Below are 27,409 nucleotides of genomic sequence, written 5' to 3'. Positions count from 1 at the left end.
ACTAGACTTTATGCTCATAGTGGAAGCTCGTAAAACCCTTCCCTCTGTAAAATCTGAGCTAATAAGGGTTTTTGACTGTAAACTCTAGTTTGTTGAAAGAAAATTATTGAAAATATAATTCTCTTGTTTAAATTTGAAACTTTAGTCCTTTTTTGGATTGAAAAATAAAACTATATCCGTAAAATCTGAACTAATAATTCAATATTTTTTTTCATAAGAACAAACTTTTTTTTTTTTAACTTCGAAATTTTTCAAATTTATTTATTTTTTCTTTTTGTATCTATCTTAAAATTTCAAAGTATGCTTACGGTTCTAACAATTGTGCTCTATGATTGGTCAGAGACACGATGTGGCTTTCTCACTGGTATTCTATGACCGCTTATCGTCACTACCTAGTCTACTGCATGTATTAAATCAGTATTTTTTACACAGTGGAACGTTAAACACATAAGTCATATCTTTTAAAAAAGAAAGTGAAGAAGGAACATTTTAATAGAGTGTTTTCACATAACAAGGTTATTGTAGCATTGAATGCCGACAAGGAGAAGTATTCAAACTATGAAACAAGTACTAGTGGTAGCACTATTGGAAATATATGCATGCATTGTCATGACAGTAAGGAATGAAATTTCTTTGGGATACCGAAAAAATTCAACTCTTATGATGGTGGTTATGCGAGATTGAGATCTCCAGAGATGATTGCACTCAAAGAGAATGCTAACATAAAAATAATTGTTGATGATAGAGGACAAATCCTTGCTACTGCTGCAGGTAACACATTACCTACGGATACATCCAATCATCAGCTTTCGGGTATTAGCATTCAACAGAAGGCTAATAAAAGAAAGGCCTACTCTGCTACTAATATCGTAAACCAGATCTTTTTTACTTGCCGAAACTGCTACCTGTGTAAAAATAATGTGTTAATAGACAGTGAAATTGCAAGAAAAATAAAAATGGCATTGTCAAAAAATATCACTACGGAATATAAAGATGAAACGATGAAGAACAAAGCACCAGCAAACATTACTGGCATTGATCAGACTGTCAATGAATCAAATAATAGCAAAGACGAAAAGCATATTGAGCCTGTTCATGAGACACCAGTAAAAATTTTGTATGATTCAAAATGGAATAATGATTATTCTACTGATTACGAACTAAGAGACGACAATAACTACAATATCAAGAGAGAATATGGTGAACTATTTTATGGAACAGATGCAAAATGTCCAAAGTTAATCATTGATATTAATAATGTATCATAATATATTTTTGTATTAATATTCAACATAGCATTATTTCATTAAAAATATTACATTGTTACGTGTTCATTATTTTTTGGAGTAAGCTAGCGTATCAAGCGTTTAGAATGTATATTAAAACATCGGAGATGTAGGAAAAGGAATTTGCGTACATCTATTGTCAGACACCCTATTTCCGTAAAATATGAGCTATTAAGGGTTTTTGACCGTAAACTCTAGTTTTTTTTGTAAGAAAATTATGGAAAGACAATTCTCTGGTTCAAATGCGGAACTTAAGTCTATTTTTGGATCGAAAAATAAAACTATTTCCGTAAAATCTGAGCTAATAAGGCTTTTTCGACCGTAAACTCTAGTTTCTTGTAAGAAAATTATGTAAAATACATTTTTGTACGTATCTTAAAATGACAAAATATCATTCTTGAATTCACCTCTTGGATACACAATACAGAAATTATAAAAAAAAATTAAATACTTCCCCCCAAGCTCAAATTTTACGTGCGCGCACGTAACCTCGTCTAAATTAACCTTAAAAAAATGAAATAAAGCTATGTCGACTTTGCATATTTTATTCAACATATCCGAGAAAGCGCTGGAGGGGAGCATTCCTGTCGACTTTTGGGGGATGTTTCCCCCATTTTTCGATAATCAGGCAATTTTCTCAAGCTCTTTTCTCAAGGTCATAGCTTTTGACTGACAAAAACTAACAACACTAACATCAACCCTATATGGGGGCGTGGGTTCGAGTCCCACACCTGACAATTTTTTTCTTATTCTAAATCTTTGGAAACAGCCTCTATTTCTGACCAAGAGCTTGAGAAAATTGCCTGATTATCGATAAATGGGGAAACATCCTCGAATCGTTACTGATATGATATTAGTGCGTAAACTACAAACTTACAAAAATATCCAGAACTTTTTTTTCTTATAGCCTTGACTTTGAAGACTTTGTCGCCCTCCACTATAACTTCACCAATACATCCTTCTGCCAATCAAACCATCTCCCCCAAAACACTTTTCAGTCATTTCTTGTTAAAAAATTTTTATTTCAACTCACCCACACGGATTTTTCTGCATTTGAACCAGAGAATGGAACTAAGTTTCACATTTGAACGATAGAATTGTATTTTCCATAATTTTCTTATAGGAAACTAGAGTTTATGGTCAAAAATCACACACACACACACACACACACAGAAACTTACACACACATATAAAAACTTACACACACACACACACACACACACACACAAACTTACACACACACACACACACAAAAACATACACAAACACAAAAACGAACACACACAAAAAAACTTACACACACACAAAAAAATTTAAATGCACGCAAAAAATAACACACAAAGAAAAACATACACACACACACACAAAAACTTACACACACACACAAAAAAAACTAAAACAACAACAAAAAAAAAACTTACAAACACAAGAAAAATCACACACACACACACAAAAAAAAAATTAACAAACCCAAAAAAAAAAAAAAAAAAACTAACACCCACAAAAAAAAACAACCCCACAACCCCAACACCAAACCCAAACCCAAAAAAAAACCTAAAAAAAAAAAAAACACTTCTCTGAGTGTTGAAAGTGATTTCACGACATTATTTAATTTTTTTTTTCTTGTCCCCACACAAACTTACACACACACACACACAAAAACTTACACAAACACAAAAACTTACACACCCAATAAAACTTACATACACACACAAAAATTTACATGCACGCAAAAACTTACACACAAACAAAAAAATTACACACACACACAAAAAAAAACTTACAGACACACACAAAAAAAACTTACACACACAAAAAAACTCACACACACACACACACACACACACAAAATTTTTACACACACACAAAAAAAAAACACTTACACACACAAAAAAAAACTTACACACACACACACATACAAACATAACACATACACAAAAAAAACCTAACACAAAAAAACATTCTCTTATTGTTGAAAATGACTTAATGACAGTCTTTTAGTTTTTTTTTCTTGTCCTAAACTATTTTTTTATCATGAAGCGTTTAGAGACCAATTTGATCAACTTGAAGAAAGTTCAAATAGAATCATTACTGATATTGATATTAGTGGGTAAACTACAAACCGACAAAAATATTCGGAACTTTTTTTCTTATAGCCTTGACTTTGAAGACATTGTCGCCCTCCACTATAACTTCGCCAATACATCCTTCTGTCAATCAAGCCATCTCCTCCAAAATACTTTTCAGTCATTTCTTGTTAAAAAATTTTTTTATTTCAACTCACTCACACGGCTTTTTTCTACATTTGAACCAAAGAATAACACATTTCAGTCATTTCTTGTTAATTTTTTTTTATTTCAACTCACCCACACGGGTTTTTCTACATTTGTAGAGACATACACATTGTCCGAAGAGACACAAAAAGCCCAAAGAGACACACACAAGCTTCTAAAGTAAAATTTTGGAAAATTTTGAGTTTGGGGGGGGACGGGGGATTTTCAAAACCTCTTCCCGTGATATAACGTGTCCTCTGAAGTCAATTCTGATGTTTTTAGCACTGTATCTATTAGTGCTTTAGAAATATCTTAAAAGATTCTAAAGTAGAATTTTGGAAATTTTTTAGGTGGGGGGGAAGGGAGATTTTCAAAACCTCTTCCCGTGATATAACCTGTCCTCTGAAGTCGATTCTGATGTTTTTAGCTCTCTATCTACTAGGGCTTTAGAAATGTTTTGAAAGCTTCTAAAGTAGAATTTGGGAAAATTTTGAGTTTGGGGGGACGGGGATGTTCAAAACCTCTTCCCGTGATATAACGTGTCCTCTGAAGTCGATTCTGATGTTTTAGCACTCTATCTATTAGTGCTTTAGAAATATTTTAAAAGCTTCTATAGTAGAATTTTGGAAAATTTGAGTTTTGGGGGAAGTATTACAATTTTTTTTATAATTTCTGTATTGTGTATCCAAGAGGTGAATTCAAGAATGATATTTTGTCATTTTAAGATACGTACAAAAATGTATTTTACATAATTTTCTTACAAGAAACTAGAGTTTATGGTCGAAAAAGCCTTATTAGCTCAGATTTTACGGAAATAGGGTGTCTGACAATAGATGTACGCAAAGTCCTTTTCCTACATCTCCGATGTTTTAATATACATTCTAAACACTTGATACGCTAGCTTCCTCTAAAAAATAATGAACACGTAACAATGTAATATTTTTAATGAAATAATGCTATTTTGAATATTAATACAAAAATATATTTTGATACATTATTAATATCAATGATTAACTTTGGACATTTTGAATCTGTTCCATAAAATAGTTCACCATGTTCTCTCTTGATATTGTAGTTATTGTCGTCTCTTAGTTCGTAATCAGTAGAATAATCATTATTCCATTTTGAATCATACACAATTTTTACTGGTGTCTCATGAACAGGCTCAATATGCTTTTCGTCTTTGCTGTTATTTGATTCATTGACTGTTTGATCAATGCCAGTAATGTTTGCTGGTGCTTTGTTCTTCATCGTTTCATCTTTATATTCCGTAGTGATATTTTTTGACAATGCCATTATTATTTTTCTCGCAATTTTAATGTCTATTAACACATTATTTTTACACATGTAACAGTTTCGGCACGTAAACAAGATATGGTTTACGATATTAGTAGCAGAGTATGCCTTTCTTTTATTAGCCTTCCGCTGAATGCTAATACCCAAAAGCTGATGATTGGATGTATCCGTAGGTAATGTGTTACCTGCAGCAGTAGCAAGGAGTTGTCCTCTATCATCAACAATTATTTTTATTTTAGCATTCTCTTTGAGTGCAATCATCTCTGGAGATCTCAATCTCGCATATCCACCATCATAAGAGTTGAATTTTTTCGGTATCCCAAAGAAATTTAATTCCTTACTGTCATGACAATGCATGCATACATTTCCAATAGTGCTACCACTTGTACTTGTTTCATAGTTTAAATACTTCTCCTTGTCGGCATTCAATGCTACAATAACATTGTTATGAGAACACACTCTATTAAAATTTTCCATCTTCACTTTCTTTTTTAAAAGATATGACTTATGTGTTTATCGTTCCACTGTGTAAAAAATACTGATTTAATACATGCAGTAGACTAGGTAGTGACGATAAGCGGTCATAGAATACCAGTGGGAAAGCCACATCGTGTCTCTGACCAATCATAGAGCGCAATTGTTAGAAGCGTAAGCATACTTGGACATTTTAAGATAGATATAAAAAGAAAAAAATAAATAAAGTTGAAAAATTTCGAAGTTTAAAAAAAAATATTTTGTTCTTATGAAAAAATATTGAATTATTAGTTCAGATTTTACGGATTAAGATTTATTTTTCAATCCAAAAAAGGACTTAAGTTTCACAATTGAAACTGAGATTTGTATTTTCCATAATTTTCTTTCAATACACTAGAGTTTACAGTCAAAAACCCTTATTAGCTTAGATTTTACAGGGGGAAGGTTTTTACGAGCTGCCAGAAGGAGCATCAATTCTATTATACTTGACTTATTGTATCGGAATACTATCACCTTAATTCTATGTATTTAGAGGTAATATCCATTGTCACGGCTAGGCAATAATCCTAGCGCGGGGAGTGGGAAGGGTTTTACGAGCTTCCAGTAGGAGCATCAATTATATTATACTTGACTTATTGTATAGGAATACTACCACCTTAATTCTCTGTATTTAAAGGTAATATCCATTGTCACAGCTAGGCAATAATCCTAGCGCGGGGAGGGGGAAGGGTTTTACGAGCTTCCACTAGGAGCATAAATTCTATTATACTTGACTTATTGTATCTGAATACTATCACCTTAATTCTCTGTATTTAGAGTTGATATCCATTTTCACCGCTTAGCTGTAATCCTAGTGCAGGGAGTGGGAAGGGTTTTACGAGGCTCCACTAGGAGCATAAATTCTATTATTCTTGACTTATTGTATCGGAATACTATCACCTTAATTCTCTGTATTTAGAGGTAATATCCATTATCACAGCTAGGCAATACTCCTAGCGCGGGGAGGGGGAAGGGTTTTATGAGCTTCCACTAGGAGCATAAATTCTAGTATACTTGACTTATTGTATCGGAATACTATCACCTTAATTCTCTGTATTTAGAGGTAATATCCATTGTCACAGCTAGGCGATAATCCTAGTGGGGGGAGTGGGAAGGGTTTTACGAGCTTCCACTAGGAGCATTAATTCTATTATACTTGACTTATTGTACCGGAATACTAACACCTTAATTCTCTGTATTTAGAGGTAATATCCATTGTCATAGCTAGGCAATAATCCTAGTGCGGGGAGGGGGAAGGTTTTTACGAGCTTCCACTAGGAGCATAAATTCTAGTATACTTGACTTATTGTATCGGAATAATATCACCTTAATTCTCTGTATTTAGAGGTAATATCAATTGTCACAGCTAGGCACTAATCTTAGTGCGGGAGAGGGGTAAGGGTTTTACGAGGTTCCAGTAGGAGCATCAATTCTAGTATACTTGACTTATTGTATCGGAATACTATCACCATAATTCTCTTTATTTAGAGGTAATATCCATTGTCATAGCTAGGCAATAATCCTAGCGCGGTGAGGGGGAAAGGTTTTACGAGATTCCACAAGGAGAATAAATTCTAGTATACTTGAATTAATGAAATTGAAAACAATAAACTAAATTCTCTGGAGTTAGAGGTTATAATCATTGTCACAGCTAGGCACTAATCCTAGTGCGGGAGAGAGGGACGGGTTTTACGAGGTTCCAGTAGGAGTATCAATTCTAGTATACTTGACTTATTGCATCGGGATACTATCACCTTAATTCTCTGTATTTAGAGGTAATATCCATTGTCACAGCTAGGCAATATTCCTTGCGGGGTGATTGTGAAGGTTTAACGAGCGTTCCGTAGGAGAATAAATTCTATTATACTTGACTTATAGTATCGGACAAATATCAATTTAATTCGCTGTATTTAGAAATAATATAATTTTCCACTGGGATTAAATAATAATCGAGAGGGGGAGGGGTACTGGGTTTACGAGCTTCCACTAGCAGCATAAAATATATAATAATTGATTTTTTGTATCGGATTACTATAACCTTACTTCTAAGTATTTAGAGGTAATATCCATTGTCAAAGCTAGGCAATAATCCTAGTACAGGGAGTGGGACGGGTTTGACGAGATTCCAGCAGGAGCATCAATTCTAGTATACTTGACTTATTGTATCGGAATACTATCACCTTAATTCTATGTATTTAGAGCTAATATCCATTGTCACAGCCAGGCAATAATCCTAGCGCGGGGTGGGGGAAGGGTTTTACGAGTTTCCACTAGGAGCATAAATTCTATTATAGTTGACTTATTGTATCGGAATACTATCACCTTAATTCTCTGTATTTAGAGGTAATATTCATTGTCATAGCTAGGCAATAATCCTAGCGCGGGGAGGGGGAAGGGTTTTACGAGGTTCCACTAGGAGCATAAATTCTATTATACTTGACTTATTGTATCGGAATACTATCACCTTAATTCTCTTTATTTAGAGGTAATATCCATTGTCACAGCTAGGCAATAATCCTAGTGGGGGAGAGGGGGAAGGGTTTTACGAGGTTCCACTAGGAGCATAAATTCTATTATACTTGACTTATTGTATCGGAATACTATCACCTTAATTTTCTGTATTTAGAGGTACAGCCGGGCAATAATCCTAGCACAGGGAGGGGGAAGGGCTTTACGAGCTTCCACTAGGAGCATCAATTCTATTATGCTTGAATAATTGTATTGGAATACTATCACCTTCTCCCCCTCCCCTGCCCTCGGAAATGTGGGAACGAAGGGTCTCTGAGCCTTCCCCTTGATGCAGATGTTTTCCCTCCTAAATTGACCCCTCCCTGCCCTCAGAAATGGGGGAACGAAGGGAACGTTAGATCCTATTTTAAATTGACAATACTTATCAAACATCACTAGTGTATTATACAGATCACATATCTCATTACCCCTTTTTAAATGTTAATCAAATAATTCTGATTATAGTGTCAAATTCTTTGTCTGCTTTTCAAAATGTTCGTATTTGTTTAGAATGAAGTGTTTTTTATAGCAGATACCCCCCGGGCAACTGATCCCCCCATGTAACTGAACCCCGGTATCACCGAAACCCCGTCCAACTGACCCTCCGTGCTACTCGACCCCATTTAACTAATCCCCGTGTAACTGACTCCTCATGTAACTGAACCCTCGCGCAAGTCAACCCTCGTGCAACTCAACTCCCTCAAAACACTTTTCAGCCATTTCTTGTTAATTTTTTTTATTTCTAAACTATTTAAAATTGACAACACTGTGCAAATCATCACTTGTGTATTATACAGTACACATTCATTCCATCTCCTCCAAACACTTTTCAGTCATTTCTTGTTAAAATTATCCAATCACTAATTACCCCTTTTTTTCTCAACCTTCAAATGTTCCTTTAGTACCTACGCAATTAGATCGCCCAGTTAACACTAAGATGTAAATTGAGTAAGCCTCTGGCAATAACGTACCAAACCAGATTATACCCACTTAACCAGATCAAAAAATGGCGGTCACACTAACTTGATTAGTAATTGGATTCAGATATACTACGAATGCACTTTCAGTCCTACATTCACGGGTTTCTGCAAAGTGCTATGGGCTTCATTGAAAAAAATACCAGTTTAAAAAAAAAATAATAAACATGTATCCATGAGTTTGACCTAAAAAAAATGAGTGCCACATTAGAAAACCCGTCTGGTAGGACAAGTATCGTTCGTAGTAATAGGTGCTTGACCCGTGGTAAGCCAATGTACCGGTTAGACTACACTGTATATTCATGCCTCAGGCGAGAGGTAAGACAAATTACGCAATCACCTTTTGTATATATTGATGCCTTACTACTCTTTTCCTAAAATACTCTTTTAAATTTTAGCAATTAGTCATTGTGTTGGATTTGGTTTCTGCAGCTTAGTATAGAACGAACCAGAGCCTTTTGATCCATGACGGCAAAAGCCCAAAATAGAAGAATAATTAAGACAAAATAGTCTTGAAAGACGATTTTTTCAACTTTTAACAAAATGAACATTTTTGAATTGGACTGGAAAAACTGAATTGTCTCCTTTTCCTTTTCTGCCCCACCCCCCAAGCGTGATTATATTGAACAAATTGTTGAAGAGTGTTGAGAGAGGGCTAATTTAAAAGGAAATCACTGTCAGTAAAGAGCGATATAGGCACAATGTATTATTTTTTTAATTATCAAATATTATTTAAATATTTGATTATCTTCTTTTTTCAAGGAAGCGGCAAAATTTTTAAAAACCGGTGTTTGATTATCTCCAGAATGAGCTCTTCAGTGCTAGAGACAATAAAAATCAAACCAATATCAATAGACGTTTGCAGCTGCTGCGTGCACGCCTCATATAGTCGAGTTTTACCGAAAATGACGTTTTATATACATCTGGTGCAGTTTTTCATACCACGTCGTCTTACGTGACAAAATGAGAAAAACACACGTCGTAATATCTCTGACAATTTTAATCCCTAAATACAAGTTGCGTGCTGATAGACTTCATAATCCCTTAATCTATACAGTGTGTGTGTTTAGTACTATCTGGTGGCAACAATTTATACGTGCTGTGCTTCCGGGTCGAGTCTTATGTGCCAGTTTTTATACCAGTTGTCTCGGTAATCTTTTGATGTAGTATCGTCAGCATCATCAATGTTTACTAGAAAGGATAGTGATCTTGCAATGAATAAGAGATGATCTTTTTATTATGGACACAAAATGGTTAAAGCTGCTCTTGGAAAGAAACAAAAGGTTTGATAAGTTTGATAATAGATATACAAGTAAAAGAAAGCTCAAAATAATTGCTGATATCAGTACAATTTCTGGAAAATCATTGTAGATAATTACTAATCTTTCTGTCTAAGCAGCTTAGCCCACTAGCTGTTTTCTTTCATGATGCGTCAGCGTATAAGTTGGGCTCTTGACGCTGTTGTATAAGGTAAAAGTCTAGAATTGGGGCTGTTTAGAAGGAGATATTTTAAGAAAACAATTTTTACTTCAGAATATGCGGAGAAACTGTTGTTAACACATTTCAACTACAGCTCCTCTATACTTTACCCTATGCCTTAAATTAAATATGTTCCATGCACGGTGCCATGCGTCACTCTTAATTCAACCCATGTACCCGTAAATTAAGTGAACTGTGACAAAATATAGAACTGAAAAAACACACTTGGGAAATACATAATTTTGGCTGTATATTTACACATTAGGGGGAAGGAGTAGTAAAGTATAGTGGATCTGCAGTCACAACGTGCTTTTTACAATTATTTTGCATATTATGAAGCAAGAATTGTTTTCTTAATTTCTTTTTTTGTATTTACCAAGAGAACTAATAGGAGAGAAGGAAACATGTTAAGAAAACAGTTCTTACTTTATAATATGCAGAATAATCACACTTAACACATTTTGCATGCAGTCTTGCCATACTTTGCTTCCAACCTCCACTTTTGAGGCAAAAGTCAGTGTAGGTTGAAGGAGTTCCGATTTGCTCATTGATTAAAAGTATAGCATCTGCTGTAGTTGTATCAGAATAAATTGACATTAAATTTTAGGTCAGCCTGTTATGTACCCTTATTCTACATGACTTTGAAAATTATAAGTAACATCGCAACTACAGCCTTGAAAAAGTATTGTACTGGAATTCTACTTTTCCATTGAAGAACATGTGTATCTTAGTGAAATTGACAAAACTGTTAGAAAACCAGTTGACTTTTGTCACGTTGACCTAACTTTAGCAAATGAAGCATCACAAGCTAATAGGTCAAAACTGTACTGAAATGCAAACCCATACACTCCGTTTTTAAAAAAAAATCCGAAAGAGTGTATCCCAATGATGTTAACCTTTGCAAGAATGGCTATTGGGATATCAGCCACAAGCGCAACAGCTGAACATTTTTCTTCTCAACCAGAGGCCTGGTTGTCACTGTTAAAAGATTCTCAATTGCTCCATTGATAAACAACCAGCTACAGTTCGTCCATGACACCTACAGGCTGATGCAAAATCTAGTCTAGCTAGAAGAATAATCAAAGAGAATTTTCATTATGTTCTTTTTTCTGTTTAATACGAACAAGATTGCGTTCACACAATATATCCACTTCCATTTCAGTATAAGAAAAAACGCTTTTGAAAACGCAACAGTCGGGTGCCATGTCCAAGATCCGTTGAAATACGTTTTTTTCGCCTTGCTTTGCTTCGTCTTCGCACGGGTCATTGGGAGATTACTTCTACGCAGTTTATTTGCTTCAACTCTAAAGTAAAAGTTTCCGCTTTGTAGAAAATTTCTCATTGTAGTCACATAATCTTTATTAGTTTAGAGCTTAATTTATGTATCAAATTGTTCTGATGAAAGAGTACCCTCCGAGAAAAGCCATATGCACTATAGCCATTTCCAGGCCTACTGGTTAAAGGACAGTGAAGGTTACAATTACCGAGCTGTCGAGATATTGGGACTTCTATGTTAGAAAATCCAGTTTGTTAATAATATGATACCCCTCTACACATACTGAGACCCTCTAACAGGCTCCTAGGGTAAAGAGCTAAGAACCTCGAACTTAATATGCAATACCTATTAATGAGAAGGCATCAGTATGTATAGATGGCTTATGTTTGAAAGAGGTGTTTCATTGTACTTTTTTTATGGACAGAGTTTTATTCTTTTTTTTAACCAGGTTGTGCTTTCTTAATGCAACTGATATTGAACATTTTCATTTTAGATGGAGAAAGGTGAACATTCAAGCGAGAACTTAGAAACACCAGAATGCTCCTGTTATATGTCAGCTTGTTACACTAATTAATCCCTGAAAACAGTTGCAGTCCTTCAGGACCAGACCTCTGAAAATAAATTAAGGACTGTGTCAGAATTGGTTGCAAACTTTACACCTCGAACCTTCAATCATATTTTCATGTGACAAAGCCAGCCCCAAACCATAAAAGGCCAGTGAAGAAGGAAGAGTTAAGTGAGGCTATATGCGATGAATCTGGGTGGTCATAGGCTTCTGGGTGGTCTGGATCTTGTGATGGATGGATGGCGTCCTTCGCTGCATGTTCAGACTAATTTTTCACTTGCTATTCCCCAATGCCAAACGTACTGGATAACACTTGCTTGCAAACTCTTAACATCCCCTCTGAGGTTTTCAAATTGTATTTCAGGATTCCTTTTCTCCTAGAAGGGCCAAGATCAGTTTCCTTGAATTTCTCACAATCGTCGTAAGTGACAAGTGTAGCTATGTAAACCTTGTTTTGTTCCCATGACATTTTTGTCCAAAAACTAAAAAAAAAAAAAATCCTCTCATTTTCAGGAATGAGTGAACATTCAAAAACTTTAACCTTCTTAGGATCAACATTACAATGTTTGCATCGAGGCCCAATTTTCCGTTCAGGCTTCAAATCTTTAGTAGCTTTCCACTCACCATCTTTCCTGGTCAGTACTTTTCTTCCTTCGTATTTTTTCCCTTGGCATCTAGCAAAATAATTCTTAATTCGATTTCCCCCTCGCTTTGATCTGTCTCTGCTCATGCTTTTTCTAGATTATGCAATACTGTTAATTACCGAGCTTTCTTTTTCTACGTCTGAATTGTTTTCGGGAATGTCTTCTAGAATGTCTCCTCGTGCCGAGGAATAATGTGTTTCCACTTTTGTAGGCAGGTATGATTAGTGAAAAAATAGCACCACTTTTATTTACTGATTCAGCCAGAGGAGATTCTTCAGCAACACTTTTTTCTTGATTCATCTGATATTTCTATTCGTTTCTTGAATCCATATCAGTATCTAAAACGATATATATATCCAGTATATATATCCACTCAGTTTGGCATTTAATAGTTCTGATTCATCAAAACCTTTGTTGGTTTGCTCTGGCAGCAAGAGTTTAACACAAACTTCTGACTCATGACCTTGAATCTATATTGCTTTGTCCAAACATAAAAGCGTCACCTCTTGACTACAATAGACTACAAGCAGGAGCTCGTTGTACAAAATTAGACTTCTTACGATCTTGTGAGCTGCGATGTATTGAATATAATATGAAACGAGACGGAAGGGTAGTTTATTGCATTCGAATTTGTTTCGTGTATTACTACAGGTTAGAAGGCCTGCTACGGTTACACCCAAACCCTGAGACAATTATAATATGGAGCGATGGATGTTCATATCAGAACAAGAACAGAGTTCTTTTTAATGTACTTGTCAATTCTGCTACTATACATGGGGTTACTGGAATACAGAAGTATCTGGAAAAAGGACACACACAAAAGGAGTGTGACAGTGTCCACCAGAAAATTGAAAATCTATGCAAAGATAGAGACATTTACATTCTAAGCGCGTATGTATCTGAGATGAAGGATTCTAGGCGTAGTCCTTACCCTTATCGAGTAAAACAAGTAAATCATACATTTTTCAAGGACTAGGATTGAAGTATTTCCCTGATTATAGACCTGGGTGTAAAAAGGGAGAAACGACTATCGCCATGATTGTTGCCTATAAATACAGTCCTGATAGATCTGTTTATTACAAGCTCAGACATACGGACGAATGGACCATTCTGCCAAAATCGGCTGTGAAAGAACCGAAACTTCAAATGCTTCCAATTCATGGAGAAACTCTTCGACTTGATGCATGTAAGTTAAATGACCTTATGGGATTGCTGGATATCTTGCCACAAAACAAGATGCTCATGCTTTCTACAAAGGCATTAAAGCTAAGTGATGTATCTTGATTATATTTGATTATATTTAAACAAAAAATGGTTTATAATAAACCATTTTTAAAATGTTTTGAAGCCTCGTGTAAATTAAAAAAACTCGTGTAAAAAAAATTGGAGCTGTATACACCTCGTATGAGCTGTTTATACAATTTCAAATTTCTTATGGTAACTTAAATTTGTATCTACGAATGAAGGATTTTTTCTGAGTCAAGTGGAATATTTTGGCATATTTATCTAAAAAGTTGGACCAACAAATAAGTTTTTATTGTCTTCTGAACAATTTGACTTTTCCATCAGACGAGGTGTGCACGCAGCAGCCGTAATATGTGAAAAAAAGGAAGTGACTAAATTTAACTTAGCTGCTAGTCTGTATTCATGCCGACTACATAATTTCCCTTTGAAAAAAAATCTGATAAAACTATTGAACTGAAATATCCATGCGAAGCGCCAAATATCCCAATCAAATGTCATTGCGTTATGGCACTGTTCAAATAAAACTTATTTTTACCTTGATTGTCCTTATAAATTCATTCTTTGTTTTATTTCCATTCTCAAACCAATGTTGTCTTTACCTTTTATATAATTAAAGCCAGACCGATTATTTTCCTTTTTCTTTGTTACCTCTTCAACGTATTATATTCTTCCTGATCCCCTAGACGCTCAATTCGTCTTATTTCTTTTTCTATTCTCCAGACTGTCCATACCGAAGCCAAATGTGTACCTACTTATGAAAAAATCTAATGTTGCTTATGTGTCTCCTTGTTTATTTGTTCTCCGCAGCAGTTGTATCTCGGTCCGGTTTTGTCTAATGGTTGAGATAGGAGATGATCGCACTGTTTATATCTCTCAGAGTGTATAAATTATAGGCAGTATGATCTTTCCCTATCTCACCCATTATAAAAACCCGGACCGAGGCGCGAGTGCTCCAGAGAACGTAGAAACATAAGCGATATTAGATCTTTTCACGGGTAGACGAGTCAGATTTCTCTAGAACACGAAACTTGGCTTCACCGTTGGAACACTTAATTTTGAAGAAACTAATTTTAAATTAATTTATTCCATTACATATATGAAAATCGGTAATTAGCAGTACAATGTTATTATTAGCTGTTTTTAGGAATTAAAAGTAGGTTTCGAAGTCTCAAGTTGGTTGCAAAGGCATTTTGAGAAAGTTTCTGCCAAAATACGTGTTCCAGGGTAATTGGACCGCTGATGGCAGATCAAATGAGAGGAGCTGTTTGTACGCGCTAATGCAAGAATAAGTGGGAGGAGCTGTTTGTTCGCACCGAGAATGAAGAGCCAGAAATTATCTGCGGTAAACTTACTGGTATATATTTATACTGTGATTTCTCTCTACAGTGCTCTAATCCAACCATTGTTCACGTTGCTTGATGATAAGAATGTGTGTGCAAATACTTAGTTTGCTTCAACCTTGGATCAGAAATAAGCCTTATGTTACTTCGACTGGAAAAAATTGTATTTCGTATGCACAAGAACTTCCACTCCGCTTTATGCACTAGAAAATGTGCTGTTGACTATCTTTCTTAGATTTTTAGTCAAAGATACGCATTTAATACAGTAAACACGCAGCAAAATGCCACGGTTGGGCTACCTGCAAGAGAGGACACCGCACAAGAGTTCATGCTGCCGTATCGTAGGGGCCGGGGAACCTTAGACCTGGGTTGCAAACTCGTACACTTTTCGTATGAAATACACTCTTTTTTACCTCAGAGAGTTTGCGGAAGAGTGAAAATCACCCCTTTTGGGTGTCAAGTATAATTTTCTTTAAACGTCAGTAGTTGGCAACTTCGTCAGAAGTGCATTTAACCCAAGGGACAGGGTTGTCAACTTTCATTTTCGAACGAAATACACTCTTTTTTTTACTTCAGAGAAGATACGCGCAAGTATTTTTACTTGCACGCTTTTCGAGCAAAACTCACTCTTCTTTGGCCTTGATTTGCACTCTTTTTAGACGTCGGCAGTTGGCAACCCTGCCCTAGACCTTCAAGGTTTTTTCCTGGTACCTTCATTCCGTGTTTTTTTTTCTATTTTTTACTCTTTTAAAAAAATAAAATTGGCACTCTGGTCAATTATTGGTGCCCTTGTCATATTTGGCCCTCCCCAGGATTTTGCTCTAGATCTGCCTTTGAGAGTGCATGAAGAAAAGCTTTATAAGATGTTGACCTCCATTTTAAATGCCATTCCGAGGGAAATAATCCCTGGAAACCATTTTGTTGGATTTTATGAAAGGTAGTTCGACTCGCACAATTTTATGGGAAAAAACCTTGGTAAATGGTTGATGAGAGGCAAAATTGATGGAGCCTTTACGGTAAATGGTTGATGGAGCCTTTTCTCTATTATTAAAATTCTCCAGCAAATGATATAATTCCAATTTCATTTTAAGATACCAGCCAAAACTCACATAGCAGAATCGTTTACCCGTTGTCTTATTGACAAAAACGATTTTTTTTTTTTTTTTGTCAAAGGTAAAATATATCGTACAATTATTTCAACATGTGTGGTTTCAATGAGATTCAAGAGTAATTATCAATTAGAGGTAATCACACAAAAAGCCACCAAAAACACTGCTTTGCAAGATTACCTGTAAGGGGAGATATACTACACGGAAAATACAACAAGGAAGTTTGTAGGACACCTCTGTTTGGAATGGCCTCCCGAGGATCATTGGTCAGAACCGTCAGTTTGGATCTTATAATCCAAATGCGACATACTTCTCCAAATATTACAACTGATGTATTTTTTTTTTGGTCGTCTAAAGAAGGGGGCTTGCCCTGCATTAGGTCTTCCTAACCATTGGCTGGCCCCTGGTTCATCGGTTGGGGACATCTGCTAAATCGCTTGATGTTTTATTTTTATTTATCAGTATTCGAAACCCCAAATTTGCAATCGCGTTCAGAGTAGTCTGCTAATTTTAAAATATAAAATATAAAAAAATAAAATTGCTCAAAGCTTGCATGTTTTTTGTTTTTAATATGCGTGTTTTTATTCGAGATTAATTTAAAAAGCTTTTCACACAAAATAAGTTTTTTTAAAGAAAAGTTAAGAGCTCTAATAAACCAAAAATGAGCAGAAATAAAGTCAAATAATCTTCCAAGTGAAAAACTACCATAAATCACCATCAATAATAAATGAAACACAAAACGAACAGAAATTTCAATAAGTAATCGAATCAAACTCAAAACGAGTAGAATATATCATGTGTAGGGCTGTGTAGGGGTTGTCAGCCCTACACATGTTGTATTTTACTCGTTTTGAATTTGATTCCATTACTTATTGTAATTTCTGTTCGTTTTGTGTTTCATTTATTATTATTGGTAATTTGTGGTAGTTTTCCACTTGGAAGATTATAAGAACCCTGCCTTCTCAAGCCCAAAACATAATTTGCACTGCAATGAAATAAAAACAAATGAACGTGGATTGTCAGTTTAATATACATATAGTGATATTTATTCCTTAGAGTCTTATAAACTTTTCATTTATTAAAGTTAAAAAAGTGAAAACATTTAATGTACATTTTTTTTTCAGTAAAGTACAAATAATGCTCTAGTCTTGAGGAAAAAAAACTAACCGATTAGCACGAAAATTATAAATTACGCCATCTGTCAAGGAAAGCTTATTTTTTGAAATGACAATTATTAAGAAATTGTTGGGCACACTACAATTTGATTTTTCTTTCTAGAACGCCGTTTCTCTAATTGAGGGCCGCGAACCATAGAATGCCAAGATCCCACAGACAAGGAGTCAAAGCCACTCGAAAAAATTAATGCTCATATCATTTCACTGATTAATGAATATTGAGTTTATCGGTTTAATCTGTCAAGTAATCAATTAACCTCCATCAATTTCATGTTCAGTATCGTTTATTCACGCCATATCTACAAAAATCACAAAATTGCCCCCCCCCCTCCTGAGTTCAGTTGCTTGAAAGTAGGGAAAGGTCAAATAAAATCATTTCGAATAAATATTCAGGGGAAAATAGAAAGCAGACGACAATCTTGAAAATTGACTAAGAGTTGAAATGAGCGTCATAAAAATTGCCGATCAATCTAAGCAAAAACAAAAGAAAGGATAGATCTAATGTGAATGCTCATGGTTTGCAAAAAAAAAAAACGAGGTAAAACGCTTTATCGGGCCATGATTTTGGGAATAGACCAATTCTGAAAGATTTTTTTTTTCAATTTCGAAATTTCTGGGCTTAGCCAAATGGGTAACATAAATTGGAAACTGCGAACCAAGCGAGCAGCAAATTTTGAGTTTCTAATCAGCGCTTAAACTTATTCTCTAGTTCAAACTTATTCCCAGACCTGGGGTTGAATTGAGTCAAACAAGACTTGATTTAAATGGGGATTGAGTTATTTGAGGGTTAAGTTAAATGGGATTCAGTTAAATGAGACTCAGGTACACTATAGTTCAGTTGTACGAGGGCTCAGATACACAGGGTTTCAGTTGTCACGCATCCGTGATCTTTCTTCTGGCAAAAAATACAAAATACCACATTTTTCCAGATAGGAGCTAGAAACATATACAGCACGGTTCTCTGATACGCTGAATCTGATGTCGTGATTTTCATTGAGATCACTTGAATTTTAGGGGCTGTTTCTACCTTTTTTCCAATACAGGAAAACATTTCTCAGGCTCCTACCCTTTATGAGTAAAACTAAGCCTAATAAAATTTTTATATTTGAAATCAGCATAAAAAGCCAATTCTTTTGGTATATCTATTCTTATCAAAATTCCATTTTTAGAGTTTTGGTTACTATTGAGCAAGGTCGCTCCTTACTTTCAGTTCGTTATACCACGAACTGTTTGAAAAGCTTTGACTAAATAGCCCTCTATGCCAAGCTTATGCAGTCATGTAACTGAGCTAACAATCATAAAATACTGATCTCACGAATGTGTTAATCTTGATAACGGCCAGCTTTAAGAAATCTGTTTACCAAGCCTAACGTTTTATGAATTCTTCTTTATATTAACTTGTTGGCAAACCTCGCAATATTCCTGATGAACAGCTATATAATCGTCATCTTCTTTTTCAAAAGAACCTACTGCCATCTTCATCCTTTTTTTGGCCTTAGTTGCTGACCACCTACAACGCTTTCTCCCCTTGGGCATCAGGAGGCCATCATTTTCTTCAGCCTTGTCCCTGTCTTCTGTTTGCAATGATGCATTTTCAGGTTCTTTGAAAGCTTTAAGCTGAGATATGGCACAGAATTCCTCCCACTTTAAATTAAACAGCAATATGAGTTTTGACATTGGAGCATTAGGAATCATTTCTTGAAAAATCGGACGGAATCTGGTACGAAACAAGCTAAAAGTCGTCAAATTTTTGAAATCATCCTCAGTATATTTTATTGTGATATCTTGAAGATCAAATTCCTTACAAACTTGTACACTAACATTTTTGTTCCTGAACATATTTATAGCGTTTCGTTACTCAACGAAAATATTATAGTAAATGCCGGTGGTTGAGTTAAGATTCCTCCAAAGTGATAACAATTTGTGTTCTATGAGCGTTTGCAAGTATACACATAAAAGGTATTAACCATAGTTTTTTTTTGTTGTTTTTAAAATTGCGATTTTGAAACACAAAAATCAAAAATAGGCTTTAACGTAAAAACTAGATAGGCATAACGTCATATGCTATATTATGTTACCCAGAGTACAATAAGGTAAAAATTGAACTTCTGATTTTTACGAGAGTTCACAACTGTTGACACTCGTTGCTAACTCTACATCGAGTTAAGGTAACTCGATAGCTTTCTATCAAAACCACAGCAACAGAACCGAAAAAAAAACAATACAAAAATATACACTCATGATTGCAGCGGCAGCTGTAACCTAGTAAAGATTGAACCACAACCCATAGTAGAAAAAAAATTACAAACAAGTTAAAAAAAATTGATAAAGAAAAAAGACACACAAGACAAACAAGATAAAGACAAAATTGTCATTTGTAGCTCATTCAATAATGGTAACTATTAGTCTTAATAGCAAAATGTTATTTCAAAAACAAACTTATAGCAATTTTGGAAAATTGCCTTAAACCCCTCATAAATGGCGTCAGATCGAAACAAAAAAAAAGTACAGCACTGAAACAGCCATGGCTGAAAACTGCATATAGTAAACTAACAGTCCCCATGCTTAAACAACAAGGAAAGTTCCCCTTTTTGCATGGATAGCACTGATATGTCCTTCTTTTCATCTTATTCTTCTTCACTGCTAGCCAGACACTGGAACATCAGAAAGAGGTTTTAAGGGCTCTTTTGAAACAGAACTATAATACCTAGTTGCCTTGTGTAATAAAAAAACATAATGTTAAAAATATACTACAAAATTTGACAAATAACTACTTCTTCTTATATTAGAAATTCGTACTTATGACCTATGAAATTACAAACAGGAAAAGGCCTATGGCTTTTTCTTAATTGGATAGTAAGACACGACCTGGCTACAATCTACGATTATGACCTCATTGATCAATCTTTAACATGAAATATGCAATTTTTCGTAAAAATTTGATTCTGTTTTTAAATAATTTGTTTTAGTTACAAAAGATTTTTAATCCCATCAATTTCCTTTAAAATGAGGCATTGAAAACCTCTCTACGATGTTTCAGTGCCAAGCTATCTGTGGAAAAACAAAAAGAAAAAGAAAAAAAGATACCATTTAGGCAGAATGCTGTAGTAGCTGCCACTTTTCTTGGTTTTCAAGCCAACATTTTTCCCTTGCTGTTCAAGCCAAGGCGGTTCTAATGGTGTACTTTTTGTTTTCATCTGACTCTATTTTTAGGAGTTATGGGTTATTATATTTCTTAACACTGGACGTAATCGTCTATTACTAGGTTGCTAGCTACCGCTGCAACCCGGATTTTTGATGAATAATTATAATTTTTATTCTGCTTATTTTTTGCTCAAGTAACCCTTGGAAAATTAACTCCTGTTATACTAATCATTCCTGAAGGAGTATCTTTGGAGGATTTGGTCTACCATATAAGACAGTTTGTATACGGTTTGAATACAGTTTGAGTATAGAATACAGTTTGTGGACTTTATTCTGTGTTGCTATGGCCCACAGGCTTTTTGCATTAAATCTTATCTATAATTATCATTCCCAGGAAAAATTATTTCCCAGGAAAATAAATAAGAAGGCAACAAGTGTCATCGAAAAGAATCTATGTCATTATGGAAATAATATATTAATAGCCATTATTCAATTAAGGGAGTAGGGTTTAAATATACTTTGCCGCTTCTGGGATTTTTTTAGCTGCCACACCGACAACACCCTTTGGCTGCGCAAAGGACATAAAATCCTTTTTACACTTTTGATTATTTAAAGAGGATTTTTTACGAGAAGCTGTGTCTTTGTGGCAAAAAATTATCGCGAAAAGTCAATGTCTAGTTTAATTTATACTACTAGTCGCATTAACGAGTGAAAAGGCAAGTTTTTTTAAAATTGACCATGCTTCTGTTGTTATGGTCAATTTGTATACCAAGCTCTATTAATAATTGGTCTAAGTCGCTGTCTTGCAAGGTTTTCAAAAAAGCTAGTTAATTCTTGAATTAATTGATAATATCATCAGGAAAAAAATGGTCAGAATCAGAACTTCAATTAAGGTCTTTAGGGTAATAATTTGAATCTAGCGTCAAAAACCAATCGCCAGAAACGCTTTCTACTAGTGGGCTGGATTTGCTTTCCAAGTCTAGCCAATTGTTTTCATTTTGCGAACAACAGTCTGGCAGCTTTCAGGTAGTTGCGAATAACGGGAATAATCTACGGAAGGCTAAGCCAGTTTTACTTCCATCACCAGAAAAAAGGTCTTAGATTGAACAGGCTTTGCCCCCCAAGTAAGCCAGAACTTGTTTTCGGGTAGGCTTACCTACTCGAAAGAAAGAAAATCACCTTCAGAGCTAATGGTGTTGTATTTGTTTTCGCCATTACTCCTTTGTTCTCATCTTGGTCTACTGTAACATGGTCTACTGTAGCCAATTGTTTTCATTTCGTGAACAACAGTCTGGCAGCTTTCAGCTAGTTGCGAATAACGGGAAGAATCTACGGAAGGCTAAGCCAGTTTTACTTCCATCACCAGAAAAAAGGTCTTAGATTGAACAGGCTTTGCCCCCCAAGTATGCCAGAACTTGTTTTCGGGTAGGCTTACCTATTCGAAGGAGCAAAAGTTAAAAAAAAACGTATAAAGATAGTTAAACTACTTGGAAAGAAAGGACATTGAAGGATAAATCGTGAAATATCCTAAAAAAGGAAGACGGACATGTAGCCCCCTCCCCTTAGCACATTCATGTTAGCCCATTATATGAAAATGGTATGTATAAATAAATACATATAAATGAGTGAAATTCATTTTAAAATGGGGCTAAGGCCTCCAATTCTCTGTATCAGCGGTAGGTTGTTATATAAGAAAGAAAATCACCTTCAGAGCTAATGGTGTTGTATTTGTTTTCGCCATTACTCCTTTGTTCTCATCTTGGTCTACTGTAACATTTTTGCCATCAGGTCCAGAAATTATGTTTGTGTAGTCCTCACCGTCCTGAGTCTTATTATCCCCTCTTGGTGTAGAGCTTGGTGTTAAGTGAATAATTTGAGTTGCAGGCCCAGTTTGAGGTTGTGAGATTGTGCTCAAATCTGACTCGATGGCTGCTTCATACTCAGTTTCGGGGGGAAAAGGACTTGTAGATATCGTATCATAATCAGTTTCGGTGAAAAATGGACTTGCAGACGATTGTAAAATATCGTTTTCTTGCGCAAAACAGAGTCCTAGAAGAGATGGACCAATTTAAGGAATCAATTACTTAAACAATTTAATTATTTTTTGTTTGGTCATTTTTGTTAGAGGAGTAACAGAAGTTTTACTTATAAATTAATCACGCCATACAATTTTAGCTTCCCATAGTCTATAAGAAAGAACTTGCATAAAAGGAGAGCCATTGTTAATTGCCTATTAGGTTCTAAGAAGTATTTGATGAATATTAACATCCAAAAGAAAAACATTCAAATTATACTGCATACACACTTAATTGTTTATTAACGGTTTTTTCCACAAAACACCTTTGTCCATGATACTTGCACCCCTGTGACTATGAAAGACTGCAACTATTGAAAATAGCACCCAGGTAAAATTGCACCCAGGTAAAATTGCACACCACATGTATAAAATTGTGCCATAGAATATTGCAATCGTAGAAGATTCCATCCAAATGATCAAACCTGGTCATGGAGGGCATTCCTACTTATGTTTCTTTTTTAACTAAGCAGCCCTCATATAGTAATATTATTTGTTTTGTTTCCGTCTCTCTCTTTTCCCCCTCTCTCCCCACCCGCTCTCTCTCTCTTTCTCTCTCTGACTCTTGTTCTCTCTTTCTCTGCTTCGTCCTGCGCAGGTAAGCAGTCAATATTGGTAAAAAAAAGAAGACATAATTAGACTCACTCATGCTCCTTCGTTTAAGAAGAATGATCATGAAAATGGAGCCCCTGCCCCCCAAGGACAGCCTATTCCCCTCTCTCGGGAATTTTTTTTAGAAATAGGTCAAAAAACGATAAGTTTAACTAAGTTTTTAAATAAAGATGGAAAGAATGAACTCTAGATATAATCTCCTTGAAACTCGAAAATCTAATCAGCTTTTAGTCATCCTCACGCATTCGCAGATGGCATTGGTGATTTAAGTGCTTTCTCCTCAGTTTGAATACGCCAATTTAATTATAATGATACTAAAAAGACATAAAATCTATCTCTATTTTTAATTTGGAAGTGTTTTTAAGCTTTAATTTTAATTTTTTAATTTAAGTTTGACTAAGATAAGTAGTGTTGCACAAAAAGACAGAAATGACACAAATGGTCAGAACTGATCCCATTTGTCCTTACACTTCTTAGACTGAGTCAAAATTATGTGCCTCAAGTCCTACCCCTACTCCTGAGCCCTTTAGGGAGAAGGACTTGATCAATTGCACAACTTTTTTGATTTCACCCTTTCTTGGAAACAATTTTCAAAATGTTGTTTTCAAATTAATTTAAAGAGCAGCGTGATAATCTAACGAATAGAAACTACCCTATAAAGGAGGGGATTACCCTCCCTCTTTGCGGCCGGGTTCCAACATATTACACATGTCTCATCTCATTATAGTCTAAAAATACCAAAAGAAAGACATTAGAGCAAATAAGAGGGGTTACAGAGGCATAGGCCCCTCCTCATTCATAGAGTGACATTCTCTTCATTTTGTGATAGCGTCGCTGTTCAATTTCGTTGGATTTTTTTTTTTAATTGAATTTTGGTTAGTAATAATATCCGAACGTTGATATTATACAATCCTACGCTTGAAGGGGTGGCGGGAGGGCTCTCACTCTCCTCACCCCTTGCTCTTTACGTTAAAAGTTAACCTACAACTCTTCCAAAAATGAAAATCTTCCCTGAAAAGGTGCACCCTAATTTGTTTTTGTAATCAATAATCTAAAATTAAAAAAAAAAAAAATTCAGGTCTTAAAGTCTAAATTTTAAATTGAAGGAGGTGCTTTATGGGAGCTGTACTTCCTCCCCCAAAATTTGGTCTTTGTATTGCACAAGAATATTGTGCTTATGTTTGGCTAAACGCAATCAAGTATCTTGTTTGTGCAGGAATTGCAGGTAGGCAACGTTGGAGAGAGGCAACGTTTTCGGTTTCTAGTCCCCTCCCCAAAAGACTCGAGATCTTAACTTTTTTTTATCGCAATTTCTTAGATTTACTATATAGCTTACATAGTTTAACTATTTTTGAACATTTTGTTCCCTCCTCTTAAAACAAAATAAGACATAGGTGCCTGCAGGGAAATCATTTTGGGACAGCTCGGCTGCGATAATTAAAAGGGCGACATATGCCATTTTGGTCGAAAATGAATTATGTATGTGTCAAGGGCCAACTTAGCACGTACTGTTCAACGAGGGTCAACGTACTGTTGCGAAGATAAAAAAGAGACATACACCAATAAGGGGCGTATGTCTCTGGTTTGTTAGGTCTTATTGCAATTCAGAAAGACAGAGGAGGATTATATTATGGAGCTATAGCTTGGGGACCTGGCATTTGTCTCCTTTTTATCAAGGAAAAAGGAGACATACACCAAAAAATAGAATAATTTTGAATTATTTCAGAGTAATACCCCTGAAAAGAGCATAAAATTTGGTTTAGAATATTTTTCCTTTACCCATTAACCCCATCCTTCATAGCGACCTCAGCCAACGAGCTTTTTTCCATTTTGAGCTCTCCTGAAAAGGTACAAAAATGGCGTCTGTCCCCCTTTTAACAGTAGCGCAATTTTGTCAAAATCCTGGGGGGGGGGGGCAAAGTTGGAGCCAATTTTTCCAAATCAAGTGGAAATGACAGTTAAAACTGAAAAATTATTCATATATAACCATAAAGGCAAAGATATACCAAAGAAAACTGACTTATTTTTCTGGATACTTGAATTATACAGGCTTATCTTAGTTTTGACAAGGTTTTTTGTAGAAACTAAACTTCATATGGGGGGCAAACTGAGGTCTGGTGTGAAGAAATTGGGTCTGGAAGGGGCAATTTTCCCCCTGCCCCATGGAAACTTACGCCCCTGCCTTTTAATTAACACAGCCGTGCTAAGCGAATAGGTTTTTACCAACTAATAAGCCACATAAACAAAATACTTCCTCACTTAAATGTGCCATGGATTTTTTCGGGGGAGGGTGCAACAGTGAATACATTTGGTGTACAGTAATAACAAAATATATTAATAATTGTATAAGAAGTGCCCAAAAATTATAATAAATTTAGGATTTTAGGAGGCCTGGACCCAAAGCTCCCCCTCGTGGATATGTCCCATTCCTTCTCAATAAAACACAAAAACCTAAGCAAAAGCTCTTAAGGTTTGGAGCTAGTTCAAATCTATGTCTTCTCATGTCCCCTCCACTCTTGAGCAAAACTAGATATGTTTTAAACTGTGCTCATATTTTGTTTCTAATTAAGAATTACACTTTCAAAGTGCATAAAGTAGATGGTCAATACGTAATTTTAAATAGATAATACTTACCAAACAAAACATAAACCAAAAAATATAGCGTGTGTTTAAACATAGCCTTCTGTTAACTTGAAATCTTTCTTAGAAAAATTACTAGCACACAAGTTCTGGAACTAAATTTCCATCTTCTGGTATGCGGCGGTCATATTAGAAGCAAGGGAGCTGGTGGGTGTTTCTACCAGATCAAGTATCAAGTGCAGGCGAGCGGCCGCGATACGTGACTAAGCAAAACATTAATTTAGCCATTTAGCAAACAAAGGGTTTGTAGCCATAAATTTGGTCATACAAATTAGCAGGAATGCAAGAAAAGGCATATGTCCCAGGTTTTCTAATAATAAGGATTAAGGTGTGTGTTTATGGACTGACAACTAAAATTTTATCTTATTAGATCAGGGAGGCAGAAGGGGACAATTACCCCCTCCTAGAATTTAAATAAAAAATTTCATTTCTATTTCGTAGCTATTTTTTATTTTATCATGGTTAACTGGTTCTTTTGTCCCCTGTAAGATACCCCCGCTACTTTTTCGTTAATCGGCGGCACGAAATAAAACATTTGAAACCTATATGCTTGTAATTTATTTTTCAGATTTTTATTTCAATAAGAGATTTAATTTCTGTCACTCCCCTCTGTCCTTTCACTAGATGGGGGAGAGATTGATATTGTCTTGAATTGGTATGGTTTTTAATGAAGTTGTGATTAGGATTGTGATTAGTGATTAGTTTGTATCCAGTACATTTTCTAATACATTTTGCGTTTTTATTTCAAATATATTTACGTCGAATAATTTTTGTCAATGTGATTATCAAACAGTTCGTGGTAACGAACTGTAAGTAAGGAGCGACCCGGCTCAATGGTAACCGAAACTCTAAAAAACGGAATTTTGATACCAACAGATACATCAAAAGAATCAAATTTTAATTCTGATTTCAAATATATAAGTTTCATCAAGTTTAATCTTACCCATCAAAAGTTACGCGCCTGAGAAAATTTGGCTGATTTTTGAAAAAAGGAGGAAAGACCCCTAAATGTTATAGAACCTTAATGAAATTCACACCATCGTATTCAGCGTATCAGAGAACCCTACTGTAGAGGTTTCAAGCTCATATCTACAAAGACGTGGAATTTTGCATTTTTTGCCAGAAGAAAGACCACGGGTGCGTGTTTATTTGTTTGTTGTTTTTTTTCTTTTCCCCAGGGGTAATCGTATTGATTAGTGGTCCTAGAATATCGCAACAGGACTCATTAGAACAGAAATTAAAAGTTCTGGTGC

General features: G+C 35.3%; 1 protein-coding gene across 1 annotated transcript in view; it reads right to left on the bottom strand.

The window, feature by feature from the left end:
• Positions 1 to 26,295, bottom strand: part of LOC148944704 (uncharacterized) — a 224,531-nt gene extending 198,236 nt beyond the window's left edge. The window contains exons 1-2 of the mRNA XM_089099698.1: positions 26,151 to 26,295; positions 22,536 to 22,879 (exon numbers count right to left, since the gene is read on the bottom strand). Coding sequence (XP_088955824.1) covers positions 22,536 to 22,879; positions 26,151 to 26,193 — 387 coding nt within the window. The 5' untranslated portion in view covers positions 26,194 to 26,295. The remainder of the gene's footprint in view (positions 1 to 22,535; positions 22,880 to 26,150) is intronic.
• Positions 26,296 to 27,409: the final 1,114 nt, after the last annotated feature.

The sequence above is a fragment of the Artemia sp. Qi Xiang Cuo genome, chromosome 14 (assembly GCF_049724085.1).
Source record: "Artemia sp. Qi Xiang Cuo chromosome 14, ASM4972408v1, whole genome shotgun sequence".
Lineage (NCBI taxonomy): Eukaryota > Metazoa > Arthropoda > Branchiopoda > Anostraca > Artemiidae > Artemia > Artemia sp. Qi Xiang Cuo.
The sequence above is the reverse complement of the archived record's forward strand: the minus strand, read 5'-3'. Positions and strand labels throughout refer to the sequence as shown.